We start from the raw sequence: 27,364 nt of genomic DNA, 5'->3' as shown, positions 1-27,364 counted from the left end.
TATCACTTGTTACTTATCACATGACTGGAGAGAGGAAGAAGAGAAGTTGCCTTCAGAACTGTGAGTACACGTGGGAGGGGGAGGAGATGGGGGACACTCTGATGTAAGGGGGCTGCTGATAGGACTCTGATGTAAGGGGGCTGCTGCTGGGACTCTGATGTAAAGGGCTGCTGCTGATGGGACTCTGATGTAAGGGGGCTGCTGCAGGGACTCTGATGTAAGGGGGCTGCTGCAGGGACTCTGATGTAAGGGGGCTGCTGATGGGACTCTGATGTAAGGGGCTGCTGATAGGACACTCTGATGTAAGGGGGCTGCTGATGGGACTCTGATATAAGGGGGCTGCTGATGGGACACTCAAAATGAAAGTGGGCCGGTCTGGATGAAGTCCAGGGCCAAATTTCTGTCCCAGCCCAGCCCTGGATGGGCCTGGCTTGTGTAGATCAATGGTGTAGAGAGAACATTTGATCCAAAGGCTCTTCCAACCAATCCCCTCCTCTCTACTGATCACCTTCTAGGAGCTCCTTCCAGTATCTATTGGCTGAAAGTCTGATATCTCAGAGACTTCAAGGGACACGCATCCTGTTTAGCTCATCCATGCTTCCATGATGGGATAAGTTGATGTGAATCACAGAATGCACCTGGCATCAACATCCAATCTTTCCTCTAACACTGGCCGAGTGAAAAAAAAAAAAAACAGAGGAGCTTTGAAGCGAACGGCACAGAAGTCTGGCAGCTCCACACAACCGTAGCTACAGATGAGCCGAGCTCCACACAGGATGGAATTATCAACTCATGAAAGACGCAGCTACAGCATCTCCAGCCAGGAAATGTGAACTCCTCTGCCAGGACCCCCCCTTCCCGTCTTACAATAATCTCCACACATCTTGGCTTCCAGTTTTATAATTGATTTTTTTTTTTTCACGTTAATTACATTTTCATTCGAAACTGACACATAATGCTGAATTTCAGGCAAAAAAAAAAAAAGGATTTAAGCTCATCAAGCATTCCCTAAAATAATCCTAAAGTGATTGTCATTTTTTTATTAATAACAAACATGTTTTGCACAGAGCAGCCCCTATACTCCTCTTCTTCTTGGGCCCCCTGCTGGTGCTCCATTCCCCTCCCCTGCAGAGTTCCCCCCAGAGCAAGCTGCTTCCTCTAGGGGCACTCATGCATGCTCACTCCCGAGCCGCCTATGTGTGTTTGAGACCACTCCCTCCTCTCTGGTTGTGATGGACAGCAGTGGCTCCCGCTGCTGTGTCTCAGCCAATGAGGAGGCAGCTGGGAGAGTTCTCGCTTTTGTCTACATCGTTGGATCGGGATCGGGCTCAGGCAAGTATAAGGGGGGGGGGGGTTGGGGGCTGCACACTGAAGGTTTTTTACCTTTTATGCATAGAAAACATGAAGGTAAAAAAAACCCTTCAGGCTTTAGAATAAAGCAACCACCAGTTGCACATGTAGTGCTTACCCACGAAAGGGTCCCCTGATTTGCTCCAGGTTCCTTTCCCAGACTGGTGCAGTAACAGTCAGGAACACAGCAACAGTCACTCTCCTGGCCCAATAAACATTCTAGGGCAGGGGTCTCCAAACTATGGACCTCCAGATGTTCAGGAACTGCAATTCCCATCATGCCTAGTCATGGGACGTGTAGTTCCGCAACAGCTGGAGGGCTGTAATTTGGAGATCCCTGGTCTAGGGGTTGAGTTTTTTTCGGATTTATTGCTGAACATGTATAGGGTGTAGGGAGCTGTGAGATACTCCATGAGTAATAAATGGCGGAAACTCTTCACTGTGATACTACTTCTCAGGACAGTTCCCTTAACAAAGTCCCAGCACATAGACAGCACCGAGACATCTTCAGAAATGTCCCAGGCCAGGTAAGCACTAATGTTGAGATGCCAAGAATGGCAGTAGCCACAGTCACTAGGACCCCCTCACTCAGGTCTGTACTCGGGGAGGTATCTACTGCGAGGCAAACAAGGCGTTTGCCTTGGGCGGCAAGGGCAGAGGCGGCTCTCTAACCCGTCCAGCGATGTACCGGTACATTGCTGGACTTTCGGTGGTTATACTGGGATGATATGCAGCGTCGGGCAGCATCCCGGTATCGGTCGGCTCTCTTGTAGCTTACTAGCTGCTCAATTGCTATTACAAGCAGTAGAAGGGGATGTTCCCTCCCCCTCCCTCCAACCGCTTTCTGCGTCTCTCCCTGGCTCTCCTGTGCCACCGGGAGACCTGAGCGGATAGCGGACACTTTTGCGCACATGCGCGCAACAGATTCTCGTGGTTACAATATGCTAATGGACACGCATGTTTGCATATATGTGCGCAGATGTGCGCATACGCGCGCTTGAGGTGTAAATTACTGACGAAAAAGGCAGATTTTTCTAATTTTTTTTTAGTGAAGAATACACAATGCTTGTTTACGCGCCTGTTTACAAAGGCACATTACGATTAATGGGCTATATTTTAGCTCAGTAAAAAAAAAAAAAAATAAGAAAAAGCTGTACTGAGCTTTTTCAAGCTGCAGTGTGCAAGAGGCCTTAGGATTTTTCCCCTGGGCTGCCCAGAAGAGCAGCATCCCCTCCAGGCTAAGAGCTTCTCCTGGACAAAAACAGAGCTGCATCGAGTCCCAGACTATTGATGCACCCCCCAGCCACCTTCTAGGTAACCTATTTCAGGGATTGGCTGAGACAACATAAATATTCAGACTGCTGATCTGCATCCTTTCAACCTACTGCTGTACATTCTGGAATCCTCCAGAAGACAGGGGAGAACAATCAAACCTGCACCCTGCAGAGCCCAGAACAGCCCAAAGCAATCACACATTGCTCCACTAGTTAGAGGGGAGCCAACAAGAACAAAATCTTTCCCGTTATGATTCGGAAATCATCCATTAGAAGTGTCCGGCCCATGTTCACCTTACTTGCCCATCTTCGATCTGCAGCGTCTGCTCCTTTCTATTTTCTTTCTTTGTGGACCTTACAGTAGTGATCTCGGTGTGTAGATCTGTGTAGCACCTTCTATGTTATGGTTTTGAATGTTTTTTTTCCTTTTTTTCTGTAAATCCGGAATACCTGCTCTAAATAAATAAAATCTGATAAAAAAAAAGACTACTAAATGCGGCCCTCTACACTAAATCTTTCATCTAAACCTTTAAATAATTGCATTTTTTTTAAAGCACCAATGAAGGAGAAGCAGTTGCGAAAAAAAACTGCTTATGGTTAAATCAAGTATTTTTTGCATATTTATTCTCCGTGGTCAGTGTAAATGTGCTAAAAGGTGTCCTAGAGGTATACTAAAAGGTCCCAAACCACTTCCCTAAAAAATATGTCTAAAAAAATTTACTGTATCGAAAAAAAAAGGATGACTGGACTGGTTTGACCAGAAAAATAAAAGACATTTTGCAGCAAAATACTAACTGTGCTATTAGTGAAATTTTGCCAAAGCAGGAAAACTCGGGTTTGCTCATTAAAATACGGAAATTGGTTAAAAAAAAAAAATCCATATTTTTTTTATTAATTTTGGGGGATTTTTTTTTGGTTATTTGGTTTGGTTATTTAGGGTGATTAAATTAATTTAATATATTATTCTTTTTATTTGTGTTTTAGCTTTTTAAATTTGTATACAGTTGCTATTTATGTACTTTTCTCTGCCTGTTAAAATAACGATGGTGCTATTTTATGGCAAAATAAAAATCTCAGCATAGTTGCATCCTTAGAAACCATTACAAAGCACCGTAATTTTACATTCACCTCTGACACCAATTTGTCTCCAGATTTTTTTGTCCACATTTTTGAGGACATGAAAACTCTTGATTTTGCTCATGCTTACCCACCCCTTCACCCATCATGCAACTCTGTAAAAAAAATTTGGAGAAGAAAATTAATGACCAGAGACATAAGGAGAGTTGGTCCTAAATCAAGAGACGAGACCAAGAGATCAATTTATAAAAAAAAAAAATAATTACTTTCCGATAATGTTCAGCATTTTTTCTTGTATAGACTTTTTATGGTGTCCTTTTATCTTTTTTTGAGCCATAATGTTCTTGGTGACAATAATGGATTAATGGCCCTCTGATCGTTTGTGTGACAGGAACCCAGCGATTGATCTCTTAGGAATATTTCCGGCCCTAGATTCAGACGACTGTGGCGTCAGTGCTCCATGGATCCAAAGGACGAATGCCCCTTTGTATTCGGGAATCTTTGATTTAAAACCCCAGACCCCGTTCTCAACAGGAAACGTCTTCAAACATTTGTACAGCAACTAAAATTGTTTCTGTTGAGAGAGAAAAAATCCTTCATTGTGGATATAGACAGAGATATAAAGCTGTTGGGGGCTCCTCTTCTGCTCTACAAAATATGTAAAATCAATAAATAAGCAGCTCCTGGCTTGACTGTAATATATATATATATACACAGCAGGGCTCAAAATTTCAAGTCCCGAGCCACTAGCCAAGCCTTAAGAGTTACTCGCCACCATTTGCTCCACCCAACCCCTACCCTGCCCCGCCCCTAAACACGCCCTCGTAAATTATCTCATGATATTACACTGTTAAATTTATTTATGCAGAATTAAGGCCCAAAAATAAATATTAACAACTTTAACAATAATCACATAAAGCATATCGGTACCCATCAGTGCAGCCTCATCAGTGGCCATCAGTGCTGCCTCATCAGTGCTCATCAGTACAGTCCCATCAGTGCCGCCTCATCAGTGGCCATCAGTGCAGTCGATCAGTGCCCATCAGTGCAGCCAATCAGTGCCCATCAGTGCAGCCAATCAGTGCCCATCAGTGCTGCCTCATCAGTGCTCATCAGTGCAGCCTCTTCAGTGGCCATCAGTGCTGCCTCATCAGTGCTCATCAGTACAGTCCCATCAGTGCCTCCTCATCAGTGGCCATCAGTGCAGCTGATCAGTGGCCATCAATGCAGCATATCAGTGCCCATCAGTGCAGCCTATCATTCCCCATCAGTGCAGCATATCAGTGCCCATCAGTTCAGACTATCAGTGGCCATCAGTGCAGCCTTATCTGTGCCCATCAGTGCAGCCTCATCATTTCCCATCAGTGCAGTCTATCAGTGCCCATCAGTGCAGCATAACATTGCCCATCAGTGCAGCAAATCATTGTCCATCAGTTCAGCGTATAATTGCCCATCAGGGCAGCCTCATCAGTGCCCATCAGTGCAGCCTATCATTTCCCATCAGTACAGGGTATCATTGCCCATCAGTGCAGAGTATTAGTGCCCATCAGTGCAGCATAACATTGCCCATCAGTGCAGCGTATCATTGCCCATCAGTGCAGGGTATCATTGCCCATCAGTGCAGCGTATCAGTGTAGCATATCATTGCCCATCAGTGCAGCCTCATCAGTGCCCATTAGTGCAGCCTATCATTTCCCATCAGTGCAGCCTATCATTGTCCATCAGTACAGCGTATAAATGCCCATCAGTGCAGCCTCATCAGTGCCCATTAGTGCAGCCTATCATTTCCCATCAGTGCAGCGTATCATTGTTCATCAGTACAGCGTATAATTGCCCATCAGTGCAGCGTATCAGTGCAACATATTATTGCCCATCAGTCATTGCCAATCAGTGCAGCTCCGTGATGTCGTCATGGAGGAGTGGAAGAGGACTCCAGTGGCAACCTGTGAAGCTTTGGTGAACACCATGCCGGGATCCTCAAACTACAGCCCTCCAGCTGTTGCGGAACTACACATTCCATGAGGCATTGTAAAACTCTGACATTCACAGACATGACCAGGCATGATGGGAATTGTAGTTCTTGAACAACTGGAGGGCCGTAGTTTGAAGACCTTGCCCAAGAGGGTTAAGGCAGTGCTGGAAAATAATGGTGGCCACACAAAATATTGACACTTTGGGCCCAATTTGGAGATTTTTACTTAGGGGTGTACTGACTTTTGTTGCCAGCGGTTTAGACATTAATGGCTGTGTGTTGAGTTATTTTGAGGGGACAGCAAATTTACACTGTTATACAAGCTGTACACTCACTACTTTACATTGTAGACAAGTGTCATTTCTTCAGTGTTGTCACATGAAAAGATAGAAGAAAAGATTTACACAAATGTCACTGAGGGGTGCACTTACTTTTGTGAGATACTGTATGTATATGCAGTATATATACATTGGAGCACACAGAATCTGGTTTAGCTGTGCATAGTAATCAGCTTCCAGGTTTTATTGTCAAAGCTTAATTGAACAAGCTGAAGTTAGAAGCTGATTGATTACTATGCAGAGCTGCATCAGATTCTTATTGCTCCAGTTCAGTAAATCTTCCCCAATGCATATTAGTATAGAGTATACTCCAATACTTGCCCAGCAGACTCTGCTTCTGGCCTGGGTGAAATACAGAAGCAGCTCCTGTATGTGTAAGATCATGTGGTTCAATTCCTCTCTCTCCGCTTCCTTCTTCTGGGGTTTCCAACCCAACAACTCAGAGACAGGAAGTGCTATACATAATTAAAGTGGTGCTCCACCCAAAAGGGTAAGTTCCACTTGTTTGCATCCCCACCCCCCCTCCACTGCCACATTTGTAAATTTTGGTGGGGAGTGGGTACATGGTTTTGACACTTCTGGCCGAGATCGTCACAGTGATCTGAGCCAAAAGTTCTGCCCCCCTTCCTTCCTTTCACATCTAAGAATTGCAATATGTTTATATTTCAAAATAGTTTCCAAATTCAAATCGAATTTCAATAGAATCTGAATTCAAATTTCATTATTTCGGAGGATTTTTTTTACATTTGTTACTATTGTGATCTGGAATTCGGATACATCCGAATTTCCAAATAACTAAAAATTCTCCTGAATTTTGATTCGGAACTAATTGCACATGTATATTGTTTTGTACTGCAGTGCTGGTGCATTGCCTGCTACTGAATGGGGAACCATTCGCAATGAATGACCGGCACATCCACAGGAAAGGCACCACAATGCACCGCGGTTTTGGCATTACCTTGTGTTGTGGTCGCATGCGGCAAACTCAGATTACAGCAACGCAGAGACATGAACAGGTCCTCAATGCTTCAAAAAGCAGAAATCTTTAAAAAAACATGCAGGAACAAAACTGAAATCCCAACCTCCTCCCAGCTGTCGGCTGTTTGTTGTAGGAATTTGGCATACAAGGCCCCCCCAATGCTACTACATGGGTAGGGGTCATGTATTCCGGGCCGGTCTCAGTACATGCATCTAAATAATAAGACTTGGGGGATTAATCAATGAAGTTTCTGGTGTTGCACGGCGGGGGTCACATTAATCAAAGTGACAAAGATTTACATTTAGTCCTCTTTGGAGGCATCTAACGCTGACAGCCAGTCCTCCCGAGGCCCATTGCTTAGTAAACACGCGCTTCCAAGAGAGCGAAGAGAGCTATTTGTAAGCTTGACTAGGTGACAGTTCATAAGGGGGGGGGGGGGGGGGGCAGAAAATGACAGATTTATAAATGACTAAAAAGTATCAACTACAATAAAAACTGAATTTAAAATAAATGTGTTTCCGTATTTTATAGTTTTTTTTTTTTTAAAAGTGACATTAAACCCAAAACCAAAAATGTCAGATATTGCAGCTTACCAATCATTAGATGTGGCGGCTGCATTCGTTTTCTTTTCTATGGCTTTATCCCCTCTGTTTTCACCTGGTGATCTGGCCAGTAACATATATATATAACCCTTTCAACCTCCCAACCATCCCAGATTCGCCGGGACGGTCCCGGGATTTCAAGTAAATCCCTGTGTCTTGTGAATATGGGCTAAATTCTGCAGTGGAGCCCAGTGTCAGAACAAGTTATGGCGGTTGACTCCACTAGTCCACCTGGCAGGTGCGCATCACTTGCCTTCCATGTGCCATAGTGATCCTACCTTCCATGCGCCATAGTGATTCTTCCTTCCTGCCATCCATGTGCCATAGTGATCCTCCCTGCCTTCCATGTGCCATAGTGATCCTTCCTTCCATGCACCATAGTGATTCTTCCTTCCTGCCTTCCACGTGCCATAGAAATCCTCCCTGCCTTCCATGTGCCATAGTAATCCTTCCTTCCATGCATCATAGTGATTATTCCTTCCTGCCTTCCACGTGCCATAGAAATCCTCCCTGCCTTCCATGTGCCATAGTAATCCTTCCTTCCATGCATCATAGTGATTATTCCTTCCTGCCTTCCATGTGCCATAGTAATCCTCCCTGCCTTCCATGTGCCATAGTGATCCTTCCTTCCTGCCTTTCATGTGCCGCAGTGATCTTTCATTCCTGCCTTCCATGTGCCATAGTGATCCTTCCTTCCTGCCTTTCATGTGCCGTAGTGATCTTTCCTTCCTGCCTTTCACATGCCATAGTGATCCATCCTTCCTGCCTTTCATGTGCCGTAGTGATCTTTCATTCCTGCCTTCCATGTGCCATAGTGATCCTTCCTTCCTGGCTTTCATGTGCCGTAGTGATCTTTACTTCCTGCCTTCCATGTGCCATAGTGATCCTTCCTTCCTGCCTTTCATGTGCCGTAGTGATCTTTCCTACCTTCCATGTGCCATTAAGATTTTTCCTTCCTGCCTTCCATGTGCCATAGTAATACTTCCTGCCTTCCATATGCCATAGTTATAGCTGCCATTGTCACCAGACGATTTCAGCAGAGGATCATCTAGAGGGCAGGTGATGCAGAACTTACATGTCACAGGCTCAGTGTACCCACTGACTATTGAAAATGAGTGAAAAAAAAAATAGATTTTTGACCTTCCATAGCTGTACCTAACTGAGAGCAGAGGGGGTTTATGAAGAGTCAAAAACCTAGTAGGGATGGGGCCGCACCTACCTACCCCGCCTGCTCTGTACTGTGTAGTACAGGGATCCTCAAACTACGGCCCTCCAGCTGTTGCAGAACTACACATCCCATGAGGCATTGAAAAACTCTGACATTCACAGACATGACTAGGCATGATGGGAATTGTAGTTCCTGAACAACTGGAGGGCCATAGTTTGAAGACCCCTGGTGTAGTAAGTAAATAAAATGGTCACCTTACAGTCCTGGTCACACATTGTGTTTGCTTCGCTTCACTTTGAAAATGATCCCCCGTGTCTCTTTCTTGGGGCTTCAAAGCTTCTCCAAAGCCTCCATAGAAGTCCATGACAGCACTCACTAACAGAACCTGCAGCTTTTGAGAGGCTTTTATTCAGCTTTAGCTTTTCTTTGTTTTGGAGTATGAGATATCCCAGGATGCACTGGGAAACCAAGAGCAGGAGAAACTAGTAATGTCACATGTGGTGAGCAGCTTAGGGGGCAATATAGTGGGAGGTAAGCAAAGGATCAGCAAAACAGAGGATCAGCAGAGCTGGGGGGCTACTACTGAGCAGATCTGGGGGACTGGATCAGGAGAAATTAGCAATGTCACATGTGAGCAGTGTTGGAGCAAAATGGCGAGAGGTGAGCAGGGACCAGAGAGAGAGGAGGATCAGCAAAGCAGAGGATCAGCAGAGCTGGGGGTTACTACTGAGTAGGGGATCAGCAGAGCTGGGGGGGCCAGAGCAGGAGAAACTAGCAATGTCACATGTGGTGAGCAGCCTGGGAGCAAAATAGCGGGATGTGAGTAGGGACCAGAAGGAGAGGAAGATTAGCAAACCAGAAGATCAGCAGAGCTGGGGGTTACTCCTGAGCAGGGGATGAGCAGAGCTGGGGGACCGGAACAGGGGAAACTAGCAAAGTCCCATGTGATGGTCAGCGTTGGAGCAATATAGCAGGAGGTAAGCGGGGACCAGAGAGAGAGGACTGAGTGGGAGATGATCAGCAGAGCTGTGGGACCAGAGCAGGAGAAACTAGTAATGTCACATGTGGTGAGCAGCGTAGGGGGCAATATAGCGGGAGGTAAACGGGGACCAGAGAGAGAGGAGGATCAGCAAACCAGAGGATCAGCAGAGCTGGGGGTTATTACTGTGCAGATCTGGGGGACTGGATCAGGAGACATTAGGAATGTCACACGTGAACAGCGTGGGAGGAAAAAAGCGGGAGGTGAGCAGGGACCACAGAGAGAGGAGGATCGGCAAACCAGAGGATCAGCAGAGCTGGGGGACTGGATCAGGAAAAACTAGCAAGGTCACATGTGGTGAGCAGGGTGGGAGCAATATAGCGGAAGGAAAGCGGGGAGAAAGAACTGAGTGGCAGATAATCAGCAGAGCTGGGGGACCAGAGCAGGAGCAATATAGCGGGAGGTGAGCGGGGACCAGAGAGAGAGGAGGATCAGTAAACCAGAGGATTGTCAGAGCTGGGGGTTATTGCTTAGCAGGGCATAAGCAAAGCTGGGATTCACTACTGAGTGGGGGATCAGCAGAGCTGGGGGTTATTACTGAGTGGGGGATAAGCAGAGCTGGGGTTTCACTACTGAGTGGGGGATCAGCAGAGCTGGGGTTACTACTGAGTGGGGGGTCTGCTGAACAAAGATACTAATACACTAGGGATCTGCTGAACAAGTGTACCAATGTGTTGGGGATCTGTTGAACAGGGGTACATAAATGGCACAGTTTGTCTTTATCTACAAACCCCCCCTTACCTGCAAAGGCAGTTTTTTTGTAAAGGTGAACTATGCCTTTAAGTAGAGTTTGCCCTAATAAATTGAAGCAAGGTGTTCTATGAATGGCCGAGGAGTCATTCTAGTGACTCCCCCCTGTGGTCAGTATACAGAGGGGAAGCCACTCGCACCGAGCCCAGAAGATGGCGGCTCTCACTGTATGCAGCGCAGACTACTACAGTATTTTATAGCATCAGCAGCCTTCCGGATATCAGATTAGGATGATTACACCGAGCCAAGCTGGCCGAATGTCAGTATGTAAGGGATATCATTCCTGGAATTCAGCTATGAATAGGTGATGGTGGCGGATCATTGTGAGACAACGCTTCCCGCTACACAAAGGGCGCACACTCCATGTATTATGGATGATGGCTGAATTATGTTCAGGGAAACCTTTACTGAAAAGAACACAAAGGCTGCCAACGTTGACCGCATCCGACAAAAAGACAATCGACTAATAACTAACGCTGGAAATACACTAATAGAATTACTCGTGAAAAATTTTCCGGCAATACTTCAGAAAATTCATACATTAAAATTTTGTTTGAAATTATTTTAATATCTCATTTACTTTTAACATTCGATTTTGGAATGAATGGACTTCACTTAACAAAAACCGCATACACTGGTAGATATTCATACATTCGAGAAGTTTCCATCCTGCTCCTTTAAGTTTTCCTGTTGCGATGAAAGCGAACATTGATTTGACCCCACTAATGATTAGAAAATCTGAAATTTATTTGAAATTGAAATTTGAGATTTATTTGAAATTGAAATAAAATGAAATTGAAATTTATTTTATAATGATTACAAAATCTGAAATTGATTTGAACATGAAATTTTCGATTTTATTTGAAATTGAAATCATATCAATTGAAAGTTTGTTTTATAATGATTAGAAAATCTGAAATGGATTTGAACATGAAAATGTTGAAATTTATTTGAAATTAAAATCAAATAAATTGAATTTTTTTTTATAATGATTAAAAAATCTGAAATTGATTTAAAATTGAAATTTGAGATTTATTTGAAATTGAAATCAAATAAATTGAAATTTATTTTATAATCATTAGAAAATCTGAAATTGATTTGAAATTGAAATGTGAGATTTGTTTGAAACTGAAATCAAATAAATTGAAATTTATTTTATGATGATTAAAAAATCTGAAATTGATTTGAAATTGAAATATGAGATTTATTTGAAACTGAAATCAAATAAATTGAAATTTATTTTATAATGATTAGAAAATCTGAAATGGATTTGAACAAGAAATTGTTGAGATTTATTTGAAGTTAAAATCAAATAAATCGAAAAATGTTTTTTTATAATGATTAAAAAATCTGAAATTGATTTGAAATTGAAATGTGAGATTTATTTGAAATTGAAATAAAATAGATTGAAATGTATTTTCTGATCAGAAAATTTGTAGTTGATTTGAAATTAAAATAAAATGAATTGAAAATTACTTTATAATGATTAGAAAACCTGAAATGGATTTGAAATTGAAATTTGAGATTTATTTGAAATTTGAGATTTATTTTAAATTGAAATAAAGAAAATTTAAATGTATTTTATTCATGTTATAATGATTAAAAATCTGAAATTGATTTGAAATTGAAATAAAAAAATAGAAATGTATTTTATAATGATTAGAAAATCTGAAATTGATCTGAAATTGAAATTTCAGATTTATTTAAAACTGAAATAAAATAAATTGAAACTTATTTTATTTTTTTTTAATAATTAGGACATTTGTAATTGATTTGAAATTAATATAAAATACATGGAAATGTAGTTTATAATGATTAAAAAATCTAAAATTAATTTAAAATTGAAATTTGAGATTTATTTGAAACTGAAATAAAATAAATTGAAATTTATTTTATTTATTTTTTGATTAAAAAATCAAGTGGACATTCGACTGTGTATACACAGCTTTACTGTTTTAGTATCCCCATGGGCTCCCCCTGCAGTCTGGGGCCCCAGGCAGCTGCCTGTTCTGCCCTAATTAATCCACCACCGGCGTTCCTCTCGCCCAATTTACACCCAGCCATGCGTTTGCTGCCCGTACTCCGGACTTGTCAGTATGTACCTGGTCATTGTTGTAGGCCATTAGAGAAGGCCTGGCGGTATTTTTAGCCGTAGAGCGGCACAGTGTGAGCCGAGGAAGGATGCGGCTCGGAGAGCAGGAAATGATTGTGTCAGTGATCTGCCAGCGGGGGGGATAATTGGGGGAGTCGGGTCCTTTGCGGTGACAGAACGCCTCTTCTATTATAACCTGAGAAATCTCATTCAGGTACATCATTACTGGAGCAACAGGACAGAACCGGAGACAAAAACCCAACTCATAGAGATCGCCGGTGTGACCTCCGACATTACCGATTACCAAAAAAATTTGGAAAGATCAGCGAAAATATATCTTTTGAAAAAAAATAAAAATAAAAAAACATCCTGTGTACATTTCTGGAAGGCTTCATTCACACAGCCGTAAAAAAAAGTTTACAGATGTCTGGGCGCTTTCACACCGATCAGTTTTTGCCTTACCGAAAGCAGATAAAAAAATGCAGCGACCATGAAATCCTATGGAGCTCTTCACACCAGTCAGTTGCCGGGTCCGTTGCATTTTTTTTTTTAAATATACGTTTTTATTGATTTTTTTTTTTTTTTCCAAACAAAAAAAAAGTCCTGCATGTTACATAATGCACTCGTGGTTGCATTTTTTTGGTGTGTTTTTTGAGTAAGGCCCCTTTCACACTGGGGCGGTGGGGGCGTCGGCGGTAAAACAGCGCTATTTTTAGCGCTGCTTTACCGTTGTTTTTGCGGCGGTATTCGGCCGCTAGCGGTGCGGTTTTAACCCCCGCTGGCGGCCGGAAAAGGGTTAAAACCGCTCGCATAGCGCCGCTATAGCCGCGCTGCCCCATTGATTTCAATGGGCAGGAGCGGTGAAGGAGCGGTGAATACACCGCTCCTTCACCGCTCCAAAGATGCGGTTTGCAGGAGTTTTTTTTCTCTCCTGCCAGCGCACCGCTTCAGTGTGAGAGCCCTCAGGCTTTCACACTGAAGAAACAGTAGAGGCAGTTTTAGGTCGGTTTGCAGGCGCTATTTTTAGGGCAATAACGCCTGCAAACCGCCCCAATGTGAAAGGGCTCTTACTGTCCTTTTTTCACAGGTGCAAAATGCACCAGAAATTTGGTAACAAGGAGCAGTGTGAAAGCGGCCTTATTATTTAGAACAGTTCCTGTGTAATGATCAGTAAAATACTACATGTGTATAGATGTGTTTAACCCCTTCAATACCGGGGACACGGGTTCTGGGGCTGGTTAAGGTGGTAATTAAACTCACTTGGTGCCTTACCGGCATTAAATTGGCCTCAGAACCCGTGTAATTCATATGTGTTCAGGTTTAAAGGGATGAGGTGGCAACCTTAGTGGGGGCCCTATCCTGGGTGGAGATTGTGTCCTGGGTGGAGGCCCTGTCCTGGGTGAGGGCCCTGTCGTGGGTGGAGGCTCTGTCCTGGGTGGAGGCTCTGTCCTGGGTGGAGGCCCTGTCCTGGGTGGAGGCCCTGTCCTGGGTGAAGGCCCTGTCGTGGGTGCAGACTCTGTCCTGGGTGGAGGCCCTGTCGTGGGTGGAGGCTCTCTCCTGGGTGGAGACTCTGCCCTGGGTGGGGGTCCTGTGCTGGTTGGAGACTCTGTCCTGGGTGGAGGCCCTGTTCTGGGTGGAGACTCTGTCCTGGGTGGAGACTCTGTCCTGTGTGGAGGCCCTGTTCTGGGTGGAGGCCCTGTTCTGGGTGGAGCCTCTGTCCTGAGTAGAGGCCCTGTTCTGGGTGGAGACTCTGTCCTGGGTTGAGGCCCTGTCCTGGGGGAGACTCTGCCCTGGGTGGAGACTCTGTCCTGGGTGGAGACTCTGTCCTGGGTGGAGGCCCTGTCCTGGGGGGAGACTCTGCCCTGGGTGGAGACTGGGGGCCCTGTACTGGGTGGAGACTCTGCCCTGGGTGGGGGCCTTGTACTGGGTGGAGACTCTGCCCTGGGTGGGAGTCCTGTCCTGGGTGAAGACTCTATCCTGGGTGGAGACTCTGTCCTGGGTGGAGGCCCTGTCCTGGGGGGAGACTCTGCCCTGGGTGGAGACTGGGGGCCCTGTACTGGGTGGAGACTCTGCCCTTAGTGGGGGCCCTGTCCTGGGTGGAGATTCTGCCCTGGGTGGAGGGCCCTGTCCTGGGTGTAGACCCTGTCCTAAGTGGGGGCCCTGCACTGGGTGGAAACTCTGTCCTGGGTGGAGGGCCTGTCCTAGGCGGAGGGTCCTCTCCTGGGTGGAGACTAAGGATGAACTCCGGCGTGTTCGCATGCTGAACGTGCCGAGCCCACCAGGAAGTCGGCACAGCATAGCGCTAATCACAGGTAGGGAGACATTTCCCGATCTCTTCAGCCGCACATCGGGAAATGTCTCACTGATTGTGATTAGCGCTGGCGGGCTTGGCACGTTCAGCATGCAAACACGCCGGAGCTCATCCTTAGTGGAGACCCTGTCCTAGAATGGAGGGCCCTCTCCTGGGTGGAGGCCCTGTCCTGGATGGGGGCCCTGTACTGAGTGGAGACCCTGTCCAGGACGGAGGGCCTCTCCTGGTTGGAGGCACTGCCAACTTTATCATCAATCCCGCTCTTCCACGTAACAAAGGTTCTGGTTCTCTTATTTACCTACAATATCCTGTTCGGGGAGGTCATTTCCCACAACCCCCAATTGAGAGCTGCACAAACATTACACTTCAGCTTTAACTCTAACAGAGGAAGTGGTGTCACCCTCCTATCTGTCTATGAAGTGGCGGTCATATGTATTTAAACCTTGTATTTGCTTCTATATATTCTCCCTTTAAATAAGACATTTAATGGCGTTCTACTATAAAAAGCCTTGTACCACCTCCAATGTGATCGATGTCAAAGTCTGCGTTCCTCTACCTGCAGCTCCAAGTGTATCAGACGCTCAGTCCCCATAATTAGATTACAAGCTTCTTGGAGCAGAATCGGTTTGGTGAAGCGGTCTATATTGTGTCAAAGTAAAAGTAACTGCTATTAAGTGATTCGCTTATGTCACCGACACTGCAGGCTTCCTGAGAACCTCCGCTGTGTACCTGACAACGCAGCTGCGTGGGTTCCAATGAGATGGGCCAAGAGAAAGCTAAAAGCCTGCTGATACCATCAGTGCCGGTACAAGGTCACCTAGAGCCCAGGGAGAACATGCCAAACTGTGCAATTGGTGCCTTACCTGCATTAATTCAGCCTCAGAACCTGTGTAATTCATGCTTGTTCAGGTTTAAAGGGATGAGGTGGCAACCCTAGTGGGAGCTCTGTCCTCGGTGGAGGCCTTGTCCTGGGTGGAGACTCTGTCCTGGGTGGAGGCCCTGTCCTGGGTGAAGACTCTGCCCTGGGTGGGTTCCCTGTCCTGGGTGGAGACTCTGTCCTGAGTGGAAGCCCTGTCCTGGGTGGAGGCCCTCTCATGGGTGGAGACTCTGCCCTGGGTGGGTTCCCTGTCCTGGGTGGAGACTCTGCCCTGAGTGGAAGCCCTGTCCTGGGTGGAGGCCCTCTCAAGGGTGGAGACTCTGCCCTGGGTGTGTTTCCTGTCCTGAGTGGAGACTCTGTCCTGGGTGGAAGCCCTGTCCTGGGTGGAGGCCCTCTCATGGGTGGAGACTCAGCCCTGGGTGGGTTTCCTGTCCTGGGCGGAGACTCTGCCCTAGCTGGAGGGCCCTGTCCTGATTGGAGGCCCTCTCATGGGTGGAGACTCTGCCCTGGGTGGGTTTCCTGTCCTGGGTGGAGACTCTGCCCTGGGTGGAGGGCCCTGTCCTGCTTGAGAACCTCTGCTGTGTACCTGACAATGCAGCTGGTTGAGTTCCAATGAGATGGGCCAAGAGGAAGCCAAAAGTCTGCTGATACCATCAGTGCTGGGACAAGGTCATCTAGAGCCAAGGGCGAACATGCCAAACTGTGCCTCCCCCCCAACATGTATGAGCATTATGTGTCACCAACCCCCCCCCCAAGAAATTGAGCACTAATCTGCATGTTAACCCTCATAAACTCCCCCAGTACAAATCTGCCTACTCCTCCAGCCCCCCCCCCACACACTGCTGAAATCTCCCCTCCCAGCACAAATCTTTTGCCCCTCCATCCCCCAAATCCCACCAACACAAATGCCCCTCCCCAAAAAAGTCACCCCTCCTAGCACAAATCCTCTAAATTTCCCCTCCTAGCACAAATTCTCTTCCTCATCCCCCTCCCAACAAAAATCCCCCCTAATCAGCACTCCTAACAACTTGCCCCTCCCTCCCCCTCAATCTCCTTGCAGCGCCCCCCCCCACCTCACATGAAACCGCAGTGCCCAGGGCAGCCGCCCCTCCCACCCACCCCTTGTCCTGGCCCTGGATACCATACCATAAAGTACAGCCTGACTGCTAAAAACCAGACCGGGTGGTGAACTAGGCATCTGCCTGGGGTGGGAAGCCTCTGGGGGGGCAGCAGGTCGCTTCTTGTGTATTAATATTGAGTGCTAAAAATAGATCTTTCTGATTTTATTTTTAGCAGGTTGCTGGGGGGATCTATTGTTTCTGGGGAGGGGACATTTGTTGTTTCTGTTGATTTCTATTGTTGCTGGGGATGTATTTTGCTTTGATAGATCTACTGTTGAGGGAGGGGTCTATTGTTGCTGGCTGCTGGAGAGTGTTTTGATGCTGGCTTCTGGGAAATCTATTGTTTCTGGTGGTGGTCTATTGTTGCTGGGGGTATTTTGTTGTGGGGGATCTACTGTTGCTGGCAAGTCTATTGCTGTTGGGGGAGTCTGTTGTTGCTGAGGTGGTCTTTTGTTGCTGGGGGATATAGAGTTGCTGAGGGGGTCTGTTGTTTCTGAGGGGGGTCTATTGTTGATGGCTACAGGGGACCTATTTTACTGCCTTTCATGAGCAAGTTCCATACAAAACCTTTAGCACCAAAAATAATACTAGGTTCTGTATTCTGTAAAAAGAGACAGTACTGGGGGGCGGGTAGGGGGTGGAACCAAGCGATGGGGCTGAGAGGTGAGTAGAGGGGCGGAGACAAGGGAGGGTGACTCAGAAGGCGGGGGTATCTGCACCTATGCTCTAAGAAGAAAAGCTCTGGCCGTAACGGACTTCTTTTTGGGCTTATGCCATTGGCATCAGTTTGATGTCCGTTCACGATGCTTCTGAGATCCTTCAGAATTCATTGACAGGTTCAGGTGACTTGCAGTTGATCTCCTTCTGATCTGCACTTGATCTACTTCGAGCATATTTTGCACTTCCATAAACTTGCACTGGAATGCAAAATCTGTTTGGCAAGAACAAAAGTCCATCCACACCGGCCCTAACACCGTGACTGCAGGCCGCTCTGGGGATATACCCTCAGGAGACAAGGCCATGACACCCTGCACTTACAGTATGTCCTCAGTCTTCTGCATGGAATGACATTGGGTGTTATTGGACCTGGAAGACTGAGGACATCTTGTGGTGAAAAGGAATTGCTGCAAAGGTGGTGGAGAGAAGGTGAAAGTTGCAGTCAAAGCTGTTGGACCTTCCTGAGTCTCCAGAAAATGGCGACTCTCATTAGCTAATGGTTTGTAGCAAGAGAAATACAAATAAGCCGCCCCTGAATCCCTCTTACTCCACTGCGCCAAAGAAAAGTGCAAAGCTATATAAAAGATGTGTAAATGAATACAAAATGTGTGTACATACATAGTGTACAGTGAAAAAAACTTCCACTTAAATAAAAACGTAAATTGATCAGAATCCCAACGATACCGCTCACATGTGTACAGATAGAGATAGCGGCGCTAATATAAATTGTGTAAAATAATTAGTCAGAGCAGCATGATGCCTATGACCCTCTACTTATACATAAAAATAATAGTATAATGAAAAAAAAAATATTTTTATCATGAAAAAAAAAATTTTCAACACCCAGTGAAAAGTGTCACTATAGATAATAAATTACAAGAATTGAATGATCAAGTTCAACAGTTGTTTTTATCATGAAAAAAAAAAGAAGATTGAAAAACAACTGTTTGATCATTTTACTAATCTAAAAAGTCATAGTTAGCTGCTTAGAAACATTATTAATGGACACGATAAATAAGGAAAATAGAAACATTATATATCCTTGTAAACGCCTTCCGGATGACCGTTGTTCTGTCTGTCTCTTCTCAGGTCAATGGGTTGCATCCTCTATGAACTGTGTACTTTCAGACACGTTTTTGACTGTCCCCGATGGATCAAACTGGTATCAATGATTGTTAATGATCCGTGTCCCAACCTTCCCTCGAGGTATTCTACAGAGCTCAACCATATTCTACAAAGGTGAGATAAGAGGTTATAGGATGTAAGATAAGGATCTGACTGGTGGAGCTAAACTGAATCTTTAACATGTAAAGTGGGACAATACAGGAATCCATTTGCTTTTACCAGTCATGTTAAAGTGATTGTAAAGGATTGTTTTTTATTTTTTAGAAATAACAAACATGTCATACTTACCTCCACTGTGCAGCTCGTTTTGCACAGAGTGGCTCCCCCGAACCTCCTCTTCTGGGGTCCCCCGGCGGCTCTCACGGCTCCTCCCCGCATCAGATAATCCCCTAGGAGAAGTGCTCTCCCGGGGGGGGGGTTACCTTGGGGCGCGCTCCCGAGTCCAGCATTCGGCATCCACAGACACGAATGCCAGACTTGGCCCGCCCCCCCCCCAGCACCTGCGTCATTGGATTTGATTGACAGCAGCGGGAGCCAATAGATGCGCTGCTATCAATCTATCCAATCAAGTGCTGAGAACCCCCGGGCAGAGGGACAGCGCGTCCTCGGCATTGGAAATTCCAGGGGCTCAGGTTAGTAAAACAGGGAGGGGGGGAAGGGGCCCGGTGACTGCCAGGTGTTTTTTCACCTTAAAGTGGAGTTCCACCCAAAAATGGAACTTCCACCTTAAGGGAAGGCGACCCCCTTACATGCCACATTTAGCATGACATTTATTTGGGGGGAGGAGCGGAAACCCTCTTTATAGAGGGTTCCAGCTCCCACTTCCTCCGCGGTTCTGGAAGTCTCACGGCAATCATCTGGGACACGTCACAGGTCCCAGATGATTGCCCAGCCAGTCACCGCGTGCCGCGGCTGGTGGGCGCCCACAGCGAAAATGCCGGCGCCGCAGAGAGGAGGGGGAGAGGAGCGGGGCTTCGTTCCCCCGCATTGCTGGACCCTGGGACAGGTAAGTGTCCGATTATTAAAAGTCAGCAGCTGCAGTATTTGTAGCTGCTAACTTTTAATTATTTTTTTTAAGCGGAACTCCGCTTTAATGCATAGAATGCACGAGGGTTTACAACCCCTTTAATAATGCTGAGTAAAATAAAATGAAAAATATAAGTGCAGCGCTATTAATCTATCATGTGAAATATCCAGTGGTATCAAATTATAATCAAATAAATAAATCAATCAATCTATATAACAATGTGTTCAATTAAAGTTCATATGCTGAACCTTTTCTGCGTTGAATTATTGTGACTTCTCGATTCAGATCTCATCCAGCACTGAGCACATCGTGTCTTCAGCAGATTCTGTGCTCACCTTCACCAGCCGTTCTACCCCCTCCCCTCATACAAGAGTCAGAAAGACTCAAAACAATTCCTTTCTTTCAGCCCTGGTCTCATCTCTTCCACATCTGACCAGCTACTCTGTATCCACTTTCCAATCAGTATCCTCCCCGGGGGATCGCAAGAAAGATCTCTCATATTTATACTGCCCCACTGCGTCTCTCCTTCCTCCACACCAGCGTTATCACTCGGTATTCCTGATAGGATTTGGCTCCACATTTATGTAACAACAAATAGAGAATACATAGTGCTCTCCGTTTGCAACATTTATTAAAATACCCCAATTAAAAAACACTTACAAGATATTCAGTTAAAACCGGCTCTGTATAGTCCTGCTCACCATTGTGGCTGCGTGACCTCACGGGCTTGGCTCCTCCCCCTCCACATACGTATCGCCCTCTGGTTGGGCTTTCTCAGTAGATCTATTGAGAGAGCCCAATAATTCAACGCAGAAAAGTTTCAGCATATGAAGTTTCATAGGTTGGACTTGATGGACTTGTGTGTCTTTTTTCAACCTCACCTACTATGTAACTATGTAACTTTAATTGAACACATTGTTATATAGATTGATTGATTTATTTATTTGAATATAATTTGATATCACTGGATATTTCACATGATAGATTAATAGTGCTGCACTTATATTTTTCATTTTATTTTGTATGTTGTATGGTGAGGTGAATTCACTGGAAGTGTACAGCAGCTGTGGAGTACTAATTAGTAAACTTAATAGTTTGTTTATAGCACATAACACTTTAGGTAGGTGGCGCCAATTGTCTTTTATACACGAATAATGCTGAGTAATCAGCAGTGGAAAACAAAACTTTTTTTGCCATTCACTTAAAGCAGTATTAAACGCAAAAGCAAACATTTAATAAATTGCAGCTTACCAATTCTTAGATGTGAAGGCTGCATTAGCTTTCTTTTTTGGGCTTTTTTTCCTACCATTTTTATCTGGCGATTGAGCCAGCAAGTCTGTTGTTTTTTATAAGGACAAGCTCTCCAGAAGAATGTACCAGTTTACGTGGATGGGACAAACCGCTTACCACTGTCACCAACTTCGTGGTGACTTCTCCACCAACTACATGGTGACTTCTCTGCTAACTACATGGTGACTTCTCTGCTAACTACATGGTGACTTCTCCACCAACTTCATAGTGACATCTACACCAACTTTATGGTGACTTCTCCACTAACTACATGGTGATTTCTCCACCAACTACGTTGTGACTTCTCCACCAACTACATGGTGACTTCTCTGCTAACTACATGGTGACGTCTCCACCAACTTCATGGCCAACTACATGGTGACGTCTCCACCAACTTAATGGCCAACTACATGGTGATGTCTCCACCAACTTCATGGCCAACTACATGGTGACGTCTCCACCAACTTCATGGCCAACTACATGGTGACGTCTCCACCAACTTCATGGCCAACTACATGGTGACGTCTACACCAACTTCATGGCCAACTACATGGTGACGTCTCCACCAACTTCATGGCCAACTACATGATGGCTTCTCCACTAACTACATGGTGACTTCACTAATTACATGGTGACTTCTCCGCCAACTTCATGGTAACTCCTCTGCCAACTTCATGGTGAGTTCTCCACCAACTACATGGTGACTTCTCCGCTTTATGGATCCTGCGACATATATAGACATTTTTTTTTAGTTTTGGAGTGGGTATTGGTTGACTGTTAGGCATTTTTAAAGGGTTAGTTCACTTTTACCAAAAAACTGCCTATGCAGAAAAAACAAACTGTGCAGCTTTGACTAAAGTTAGACAATGCCCTTGCTATAAGTGTAGGCCACCTCATGAAGCCTGACCTGAAAACTCCCAGGATGTTGCTAAGCAAGGCCCAAACTCAGCTCATTGCTACTTCATCAGGGGAGAGAAAGATCACGTGAGGGGGGTTTGATTTAGAGAAAGAGCTCACTCTTGTGATGGTGGAGGTGAGCAGTAACAACTAGGTCTCTCTAAGCAGCATCTTAGCAATGACGTGGGAGTATTCCAGCCAGGCTTCCCGAGGTATGTAAGTTACCTACACCCATAGCAAGGGCTTTATTCACCTTTATTTAGAGCTGCACAGTTCGTTTTTATCTACAGACCCCCGTTTACCTGCATTGGCAGTTTTTTGGTAAAGGTGAACTAATCCTTTAAAGGGGGTCAGCAATGGCAGACGTTCTCACAGGAATCCCTGAAGTCAAAATTCCTGACCTCCATGCTTGTTACGAGCGTTGGCTCAGAAGTGAATGAAGCTGGCAAGATGGCATTAGAGCCAGCTAACTAGAATTTTAGAATAGGTCAGTAATGGCAGGCTCCATATTTCCTCAGTACCGGATTCTCCCTAATTGCCTTGACGGAGCCAGAACATTGATGATTGGTCGTGGATGGGTCTTCCAGCATGACAATGACCCAAAACATACCACCAAGGCAACCAAGGAGTTGCTCAAGAAGAAGCAAATTAATGCCATGGAGTCTCCAGACCTTAATCCTATAGAAAATATATGGAGGGAGCTGAAACTTCGAGTTGCCAAGCGACAGCCAAGAAACCTTAAAGATTTAGAGAAGATCTGTAAAGAAGAGTGGACCAAAATCCCTCCTGAGATGTGTGCAAACAAGGGTTTCTCCACCCCCTCCAGTCTGTGTCTAAGAATAAGAGGGAGGTGAAGCCTCCATGGATCTACATGTAATATCTTGCCCCTATTGTGTTTAGCTGGTTAGTGGGCATGGAGGAGGAGGGAGGGAGTGGGCTGTCACTGTGTATACGCCCACATGTGTGACTCTATAGTCACATGGGCTGTTCAGATGTGATAGAGAGGAAATGCTCAGCATAGAAACTCACTGAGAACTGAGCATGTGCAGAGCTGACACCACAGCTGCAAAATCCCCTACGGCATTGGGGACAGGAGGGGGGGGGGGATAGAGAGAAGCAGGATCAACCAGGTTTTTTGCAGAATATAGAAAAGTGAGTGAGTATGAACAGCATGGAATACACCATTTATTGAGCGTGTTTTTATGATGTGGGTTTAGTGACACTTTAAGTGCAGAGCCGGATTGCTCGGAGCATCGCCTTAGGGACCTTCCCGCAGCCTCTTAGAGATGTGTACGAGAGCTTCCCCAGAGCCTTGCAGTTTTCCCAAGAACATCGCAGGAGCAAAGCAGCGTCGCCCGCTGATTGAAGGAGATACCGGCAGCGGCAGGCCCCATTACCGAGCCCAAAGCACCCAGTACAGGCCGACTATTCATCCCGCCAACATCCAGAGCTCTATAAAACGAGGGGGAGGACTCGCCGCACTGCTAATTGCAGCACCGGGCTGAAGGGACAACCTTCTCCAGCCTGACAGACCATGGAAAAGTAGGTCGCAGCGAAGCACTTCCAAAGTCGAGGAAATGTAATAGGCTGCAGGTGATGTGAGAGACGGCTGAGGAACCTGGAACTGACAGACGGCGGTGCAGCACAACGCTCCACAAAGTCACTTCATCTCACCAACTTGTAAGGCTTTCAAAACGCACCTGTCTACCGTAAACAGTGGAGAGAGAGATTTTTAATGCGGTCTGAGGCATTACGAGACAGAACGCATGGAACCGCAGAGCCACGAGGCACAAATATGAAGAGCAACTATTCGATGATCCAGCAATGCTGCAGCTGTGCCAAAATCAGAAAGCTCACTCAATGTATCTGTAAACTCAGTTCAAAAATGGATATTCAGTCAGCAGTGCGCTCATAACCTCATTTTTAATAGCTTTAGGGCTCATTTACACTTGCTTCGGCTTCAACACACTTTAACGGCTAGTTTACACTTGCTTCAAAACAAGGCTTTGGACAGGCTTTGTTAGAGCTCTCTGAACGCCAGTCAAAGCTCCTGTCACTTAATAAAATGGTTAGCTTACAGTCCTGTTTACACCTTGCTTTTGCTTTGCTTTGCCTTGCTTTGACTTTGCTTAAAAAATTATACCCCATAAGGCTTTAGTGGTGCTTCAAAGTGTCTTCAAAGCCTCCATAGAAGTCTATATCAAAGCTCACTTGAAGCCTCATCAAAGCCCCATGAAGCCTCACCGAAGACCCACCAAAGCCCCACCAAAGGCTCATCGAAGCTCCACCAAAGGTTAATCGAAGCCCCACCAAAGGCTCATCGAAGCCCCACCAAAGCCTCATTGAAGCCCACCAAAGCCTCATCGAAGCCCCCTAAAGGCTCATCGAAGCTCCACCAATGGCTCATCGAAGCCCCACCAAGGGTTTATCGAAGCCCCACCAAAGGCTCATTGAAGCCCCACCAAAGCCTCATCGAAGCTCCACCAAAGGCTCATCGAAGCAATAAGCAAGGTGTAAACAGGACTGTAAGCTAACTATTTTATTTAGTGACAGGAGATTTGACTGGTGTTCAGAGAGCTCTAACAAAGCCTGTCCGAAGCCTTGTTTTGAAGCAAGTGTAAACTGGCCCTTACTTCCACTGCACAACTGTTGTAACAGTTGTGCAGTGTATCTAAATGTGACACTGTCCAGTAAACACCAGATGAGGAAAGTGGAACAATAGCACTTGACCCGTAGGGTTATCTCACTGGTATTGCTGTGGATGTAAATGATCTGGTTCCCGGGCAAGTGGCTTCTACACCCCAGAGGACCTCTCTGGTGTCCTTGGCTTGTAGTGTGATGTAACAAAAATGAAAAACAGAAGCACCACCCCACTGCTAAGAGGTCCAGATACATCTTGATTCTAATAAAAGCCAGACAGGCTATCCAAAAAGCAGTCAGTGCCTTTGTCCCCTTGGGGCTGCCAAACCAGCAGATGACAAGGCCTGTACTTGCAATTACACTGGGAAAAAAAAAAAAACGTTAACCACTTGCAGTCCCGCCACAGTATATTTACTGCAGTGGCTGCAGGCTCAGTGGTACATTGCTGAGCACATGTGCACTGGCAAGCCCCCCTGGGCACACAGCTGCATGATGCCCTGACTGCTGTGTCTGATGGAAACAGGGGATCACAGGACTCAGTACCTGGCCGGGGTATCATGTGATCGCTATGATTGGTCGTAGCGATTGATCACACGAATACAATGTCAACAAAACAGTCATGAATGGCTTCTATTCATAAATGTTTTGCTTAGTATTGTGTAGTATTGTGATGCTGTGATTGGCCCACAGCTATCACATGGTACCTAGGCCAATTATAGCACCCTGTACCATGTGATTAGCTGTAACCAATCACAAGCTGTCATGGATAGAAGTCATTCTTGACAGCTAAACGCTATTGCTTATAACAGTGAGCATCACTGTTATAAGCAATAATAGTGTAAAAAACAATCCCTGATCACCCCCTCTAGAGTAATCCAGTGTTACTATGGTGACACTGGACTACTCTGATGTGATAAGATGAGGCACTGAGATCTTGAGGAATGCAGAATTTAACTTTACTTGCATAAGAGAACAGCATTACATGTGTGAGAACAGTATTACAGGAGAAAGCAAACAAAAAAAATCCTTCCTGTGCAGAATATACAAGCTTATATAAACACACAGACGTTTGTATAACACTACAGCGCTATCTATAGTTAATAGAGTGCATAGTTCATGCTGTTGCACTTCCAACACCCCTTCTTAACAGCATGTGCGCACCACCCATCGCACCAACGCAAAACTTGTGTAATTCTTTCAGGAGGTAGCTTTTCCCTCCCTTTCTCCTTCACAGGTCGAGGCACTAGAGGACCCTGTTTCAATGGATGATATTGAGGAAGCAATGGCACACCTCGCTCCCTCAAAGGCACTGGGGTCAGATGGGCTCCCTCTAGAAATTTATATCCAATTCCGAGAGGTCCTTAGTCCCAAGTTGTGGGAAAAATTAAATTATGTTTTTCCTAAACTGGGGAAGGACCCCCTATTTCCTGAATCCTACCGCTCCATATCTACTTTACAAATGGATATCAAAATATTGGCTAAAATATTGGCAATACGTCCGAACCAAATTGGGTTTATGCCACAAAAGAACACAGCCTTTAATTTACATCACTTGTTCATGAATTTACAGTCTTCCCAAAATACTGTTGGTTCCTGGGTAGTAGTTGACTTGGATACCGCCAAGGCATTTGACTTGGTAGAGTGGGATTACTTGTGGGAATGTCTTCGTACATATGAATTTGGACCAAATTTTATCGAGTGGCTACAATTATTGTACCAAGCCCCTGTAGCGTGCATAATGGTTACTGGTTGAGTCTCTGACCCACTCTCTTATCTAGAGGTACTCAATAGGGGTGTCCGCTGTCCCTGTTGCTATATGCGCTAGAGGTGGGGCCTTTAGCCATTGCTATTAAAGCTAGCCCAAATATTAGAGGATTATAGCCAGGCCTGTTAGCAGAAACCATCAGTCTCTATGCTGATGATATGTTATTGTACCTGAAGGGTTAAGGCCCTTTGTTATCGGCAGCGATACACCTTATTGAACGTTTTGGCAAGTTTTTGGGGCTAAAAATCAACAGTATGTGCTGTGTAGTATGACGTTGAGGTTCTTCTGAAGAAGACTATGATGTTTCTTTAACAATAGCTTTGTCAGTGCATCTGCAGTCATCTCTTCGCTGGGCACAGGTAGGCTGCTTCAGAGGCCGGCCTGGCGAAACCAGTCAGGCGTATCTGGCATCCACCTTCTTTCTTTGCCCCATTGGTGATCCATTGGTGCATGGCCATGCGTATCCAGGGAGTGCATTCCCCAGCATGAGAACTATGGGTCTATATTTGAATGAACCACTGGATGGATAAGTATACAAAACTTACATGCATGCTTCTATAAGCACGGCCATTGACTTTGTGACCCTTTAGTCTTATTCAATTATTTTGAGGACACCTTTTCAAGGCAGCCAACGGAATGGTTTACTTGAATGTGTATTGACATGCGACTGAGGCTATGTTCACAAAATCCACTTTGGTCGAACTATCAGACCATACAGACATATGCTCTAGATAACCATTGACTTTGTTTGGTGAACATTCATCCTCCTCTGGACCACACAAATTCATTTCTCCCTTACCACTATGGTAGTTCTCACAATATGAGTTAACCAGAGATCTGTGTTTCTCCACCTGTTCCTTCACCCGGCACCTTGGAGTATTGATACTTATCATTATTTTTTCACCAGAAAATTATCATTGAATGGCTATTGGCTTATCTTCCCTTTGCATTAA

At 45.4% G+C, this 27,364-nt stretch overlaps 1 protein-coding gene across 1 annotated transcript in view; it reads left to right on the top strand.

Annotated features, from left to right (window-relative positions):
- The window catches only part of LOC141112851 (serine/threonine-protein kinase Nek11-like), a 274,187-nt gene that overhangs the window by 119,880 nt on the left and 126,943 nt on the right, over nt 1–27,364 (top strand). The window contains exon 7 of the mRNA XM_073605945.1: nt 18,757–18,906. Within this exon, the coding sequence (XP_073462046.1) occupies nt 18,757–18,906 (150 nt within the window). The remainder of the gene's footprint in view (nt 1–18,756; nt 18,907–27,364) is intronic.

Source organism: Aquarana catesbeiana, linkage group LG11, assembly GCF_042186555.1.
Source record: "Aquarana catesbeiana isolate 2022-GZ linkage group LG11, ASM4218655v1, whole genome shotgun sequence".
NCBI lineage: Eukaryota > Metazoa > Chordata > Amphibia > Anura > Ranidae > Aquarana > Aquarana catesbeiana.
The sequence above is the reverse complement of the archived record's forward strand: the minus strand, read 5'-3'. Positions and strand labels throughout refer to the sequence as shown.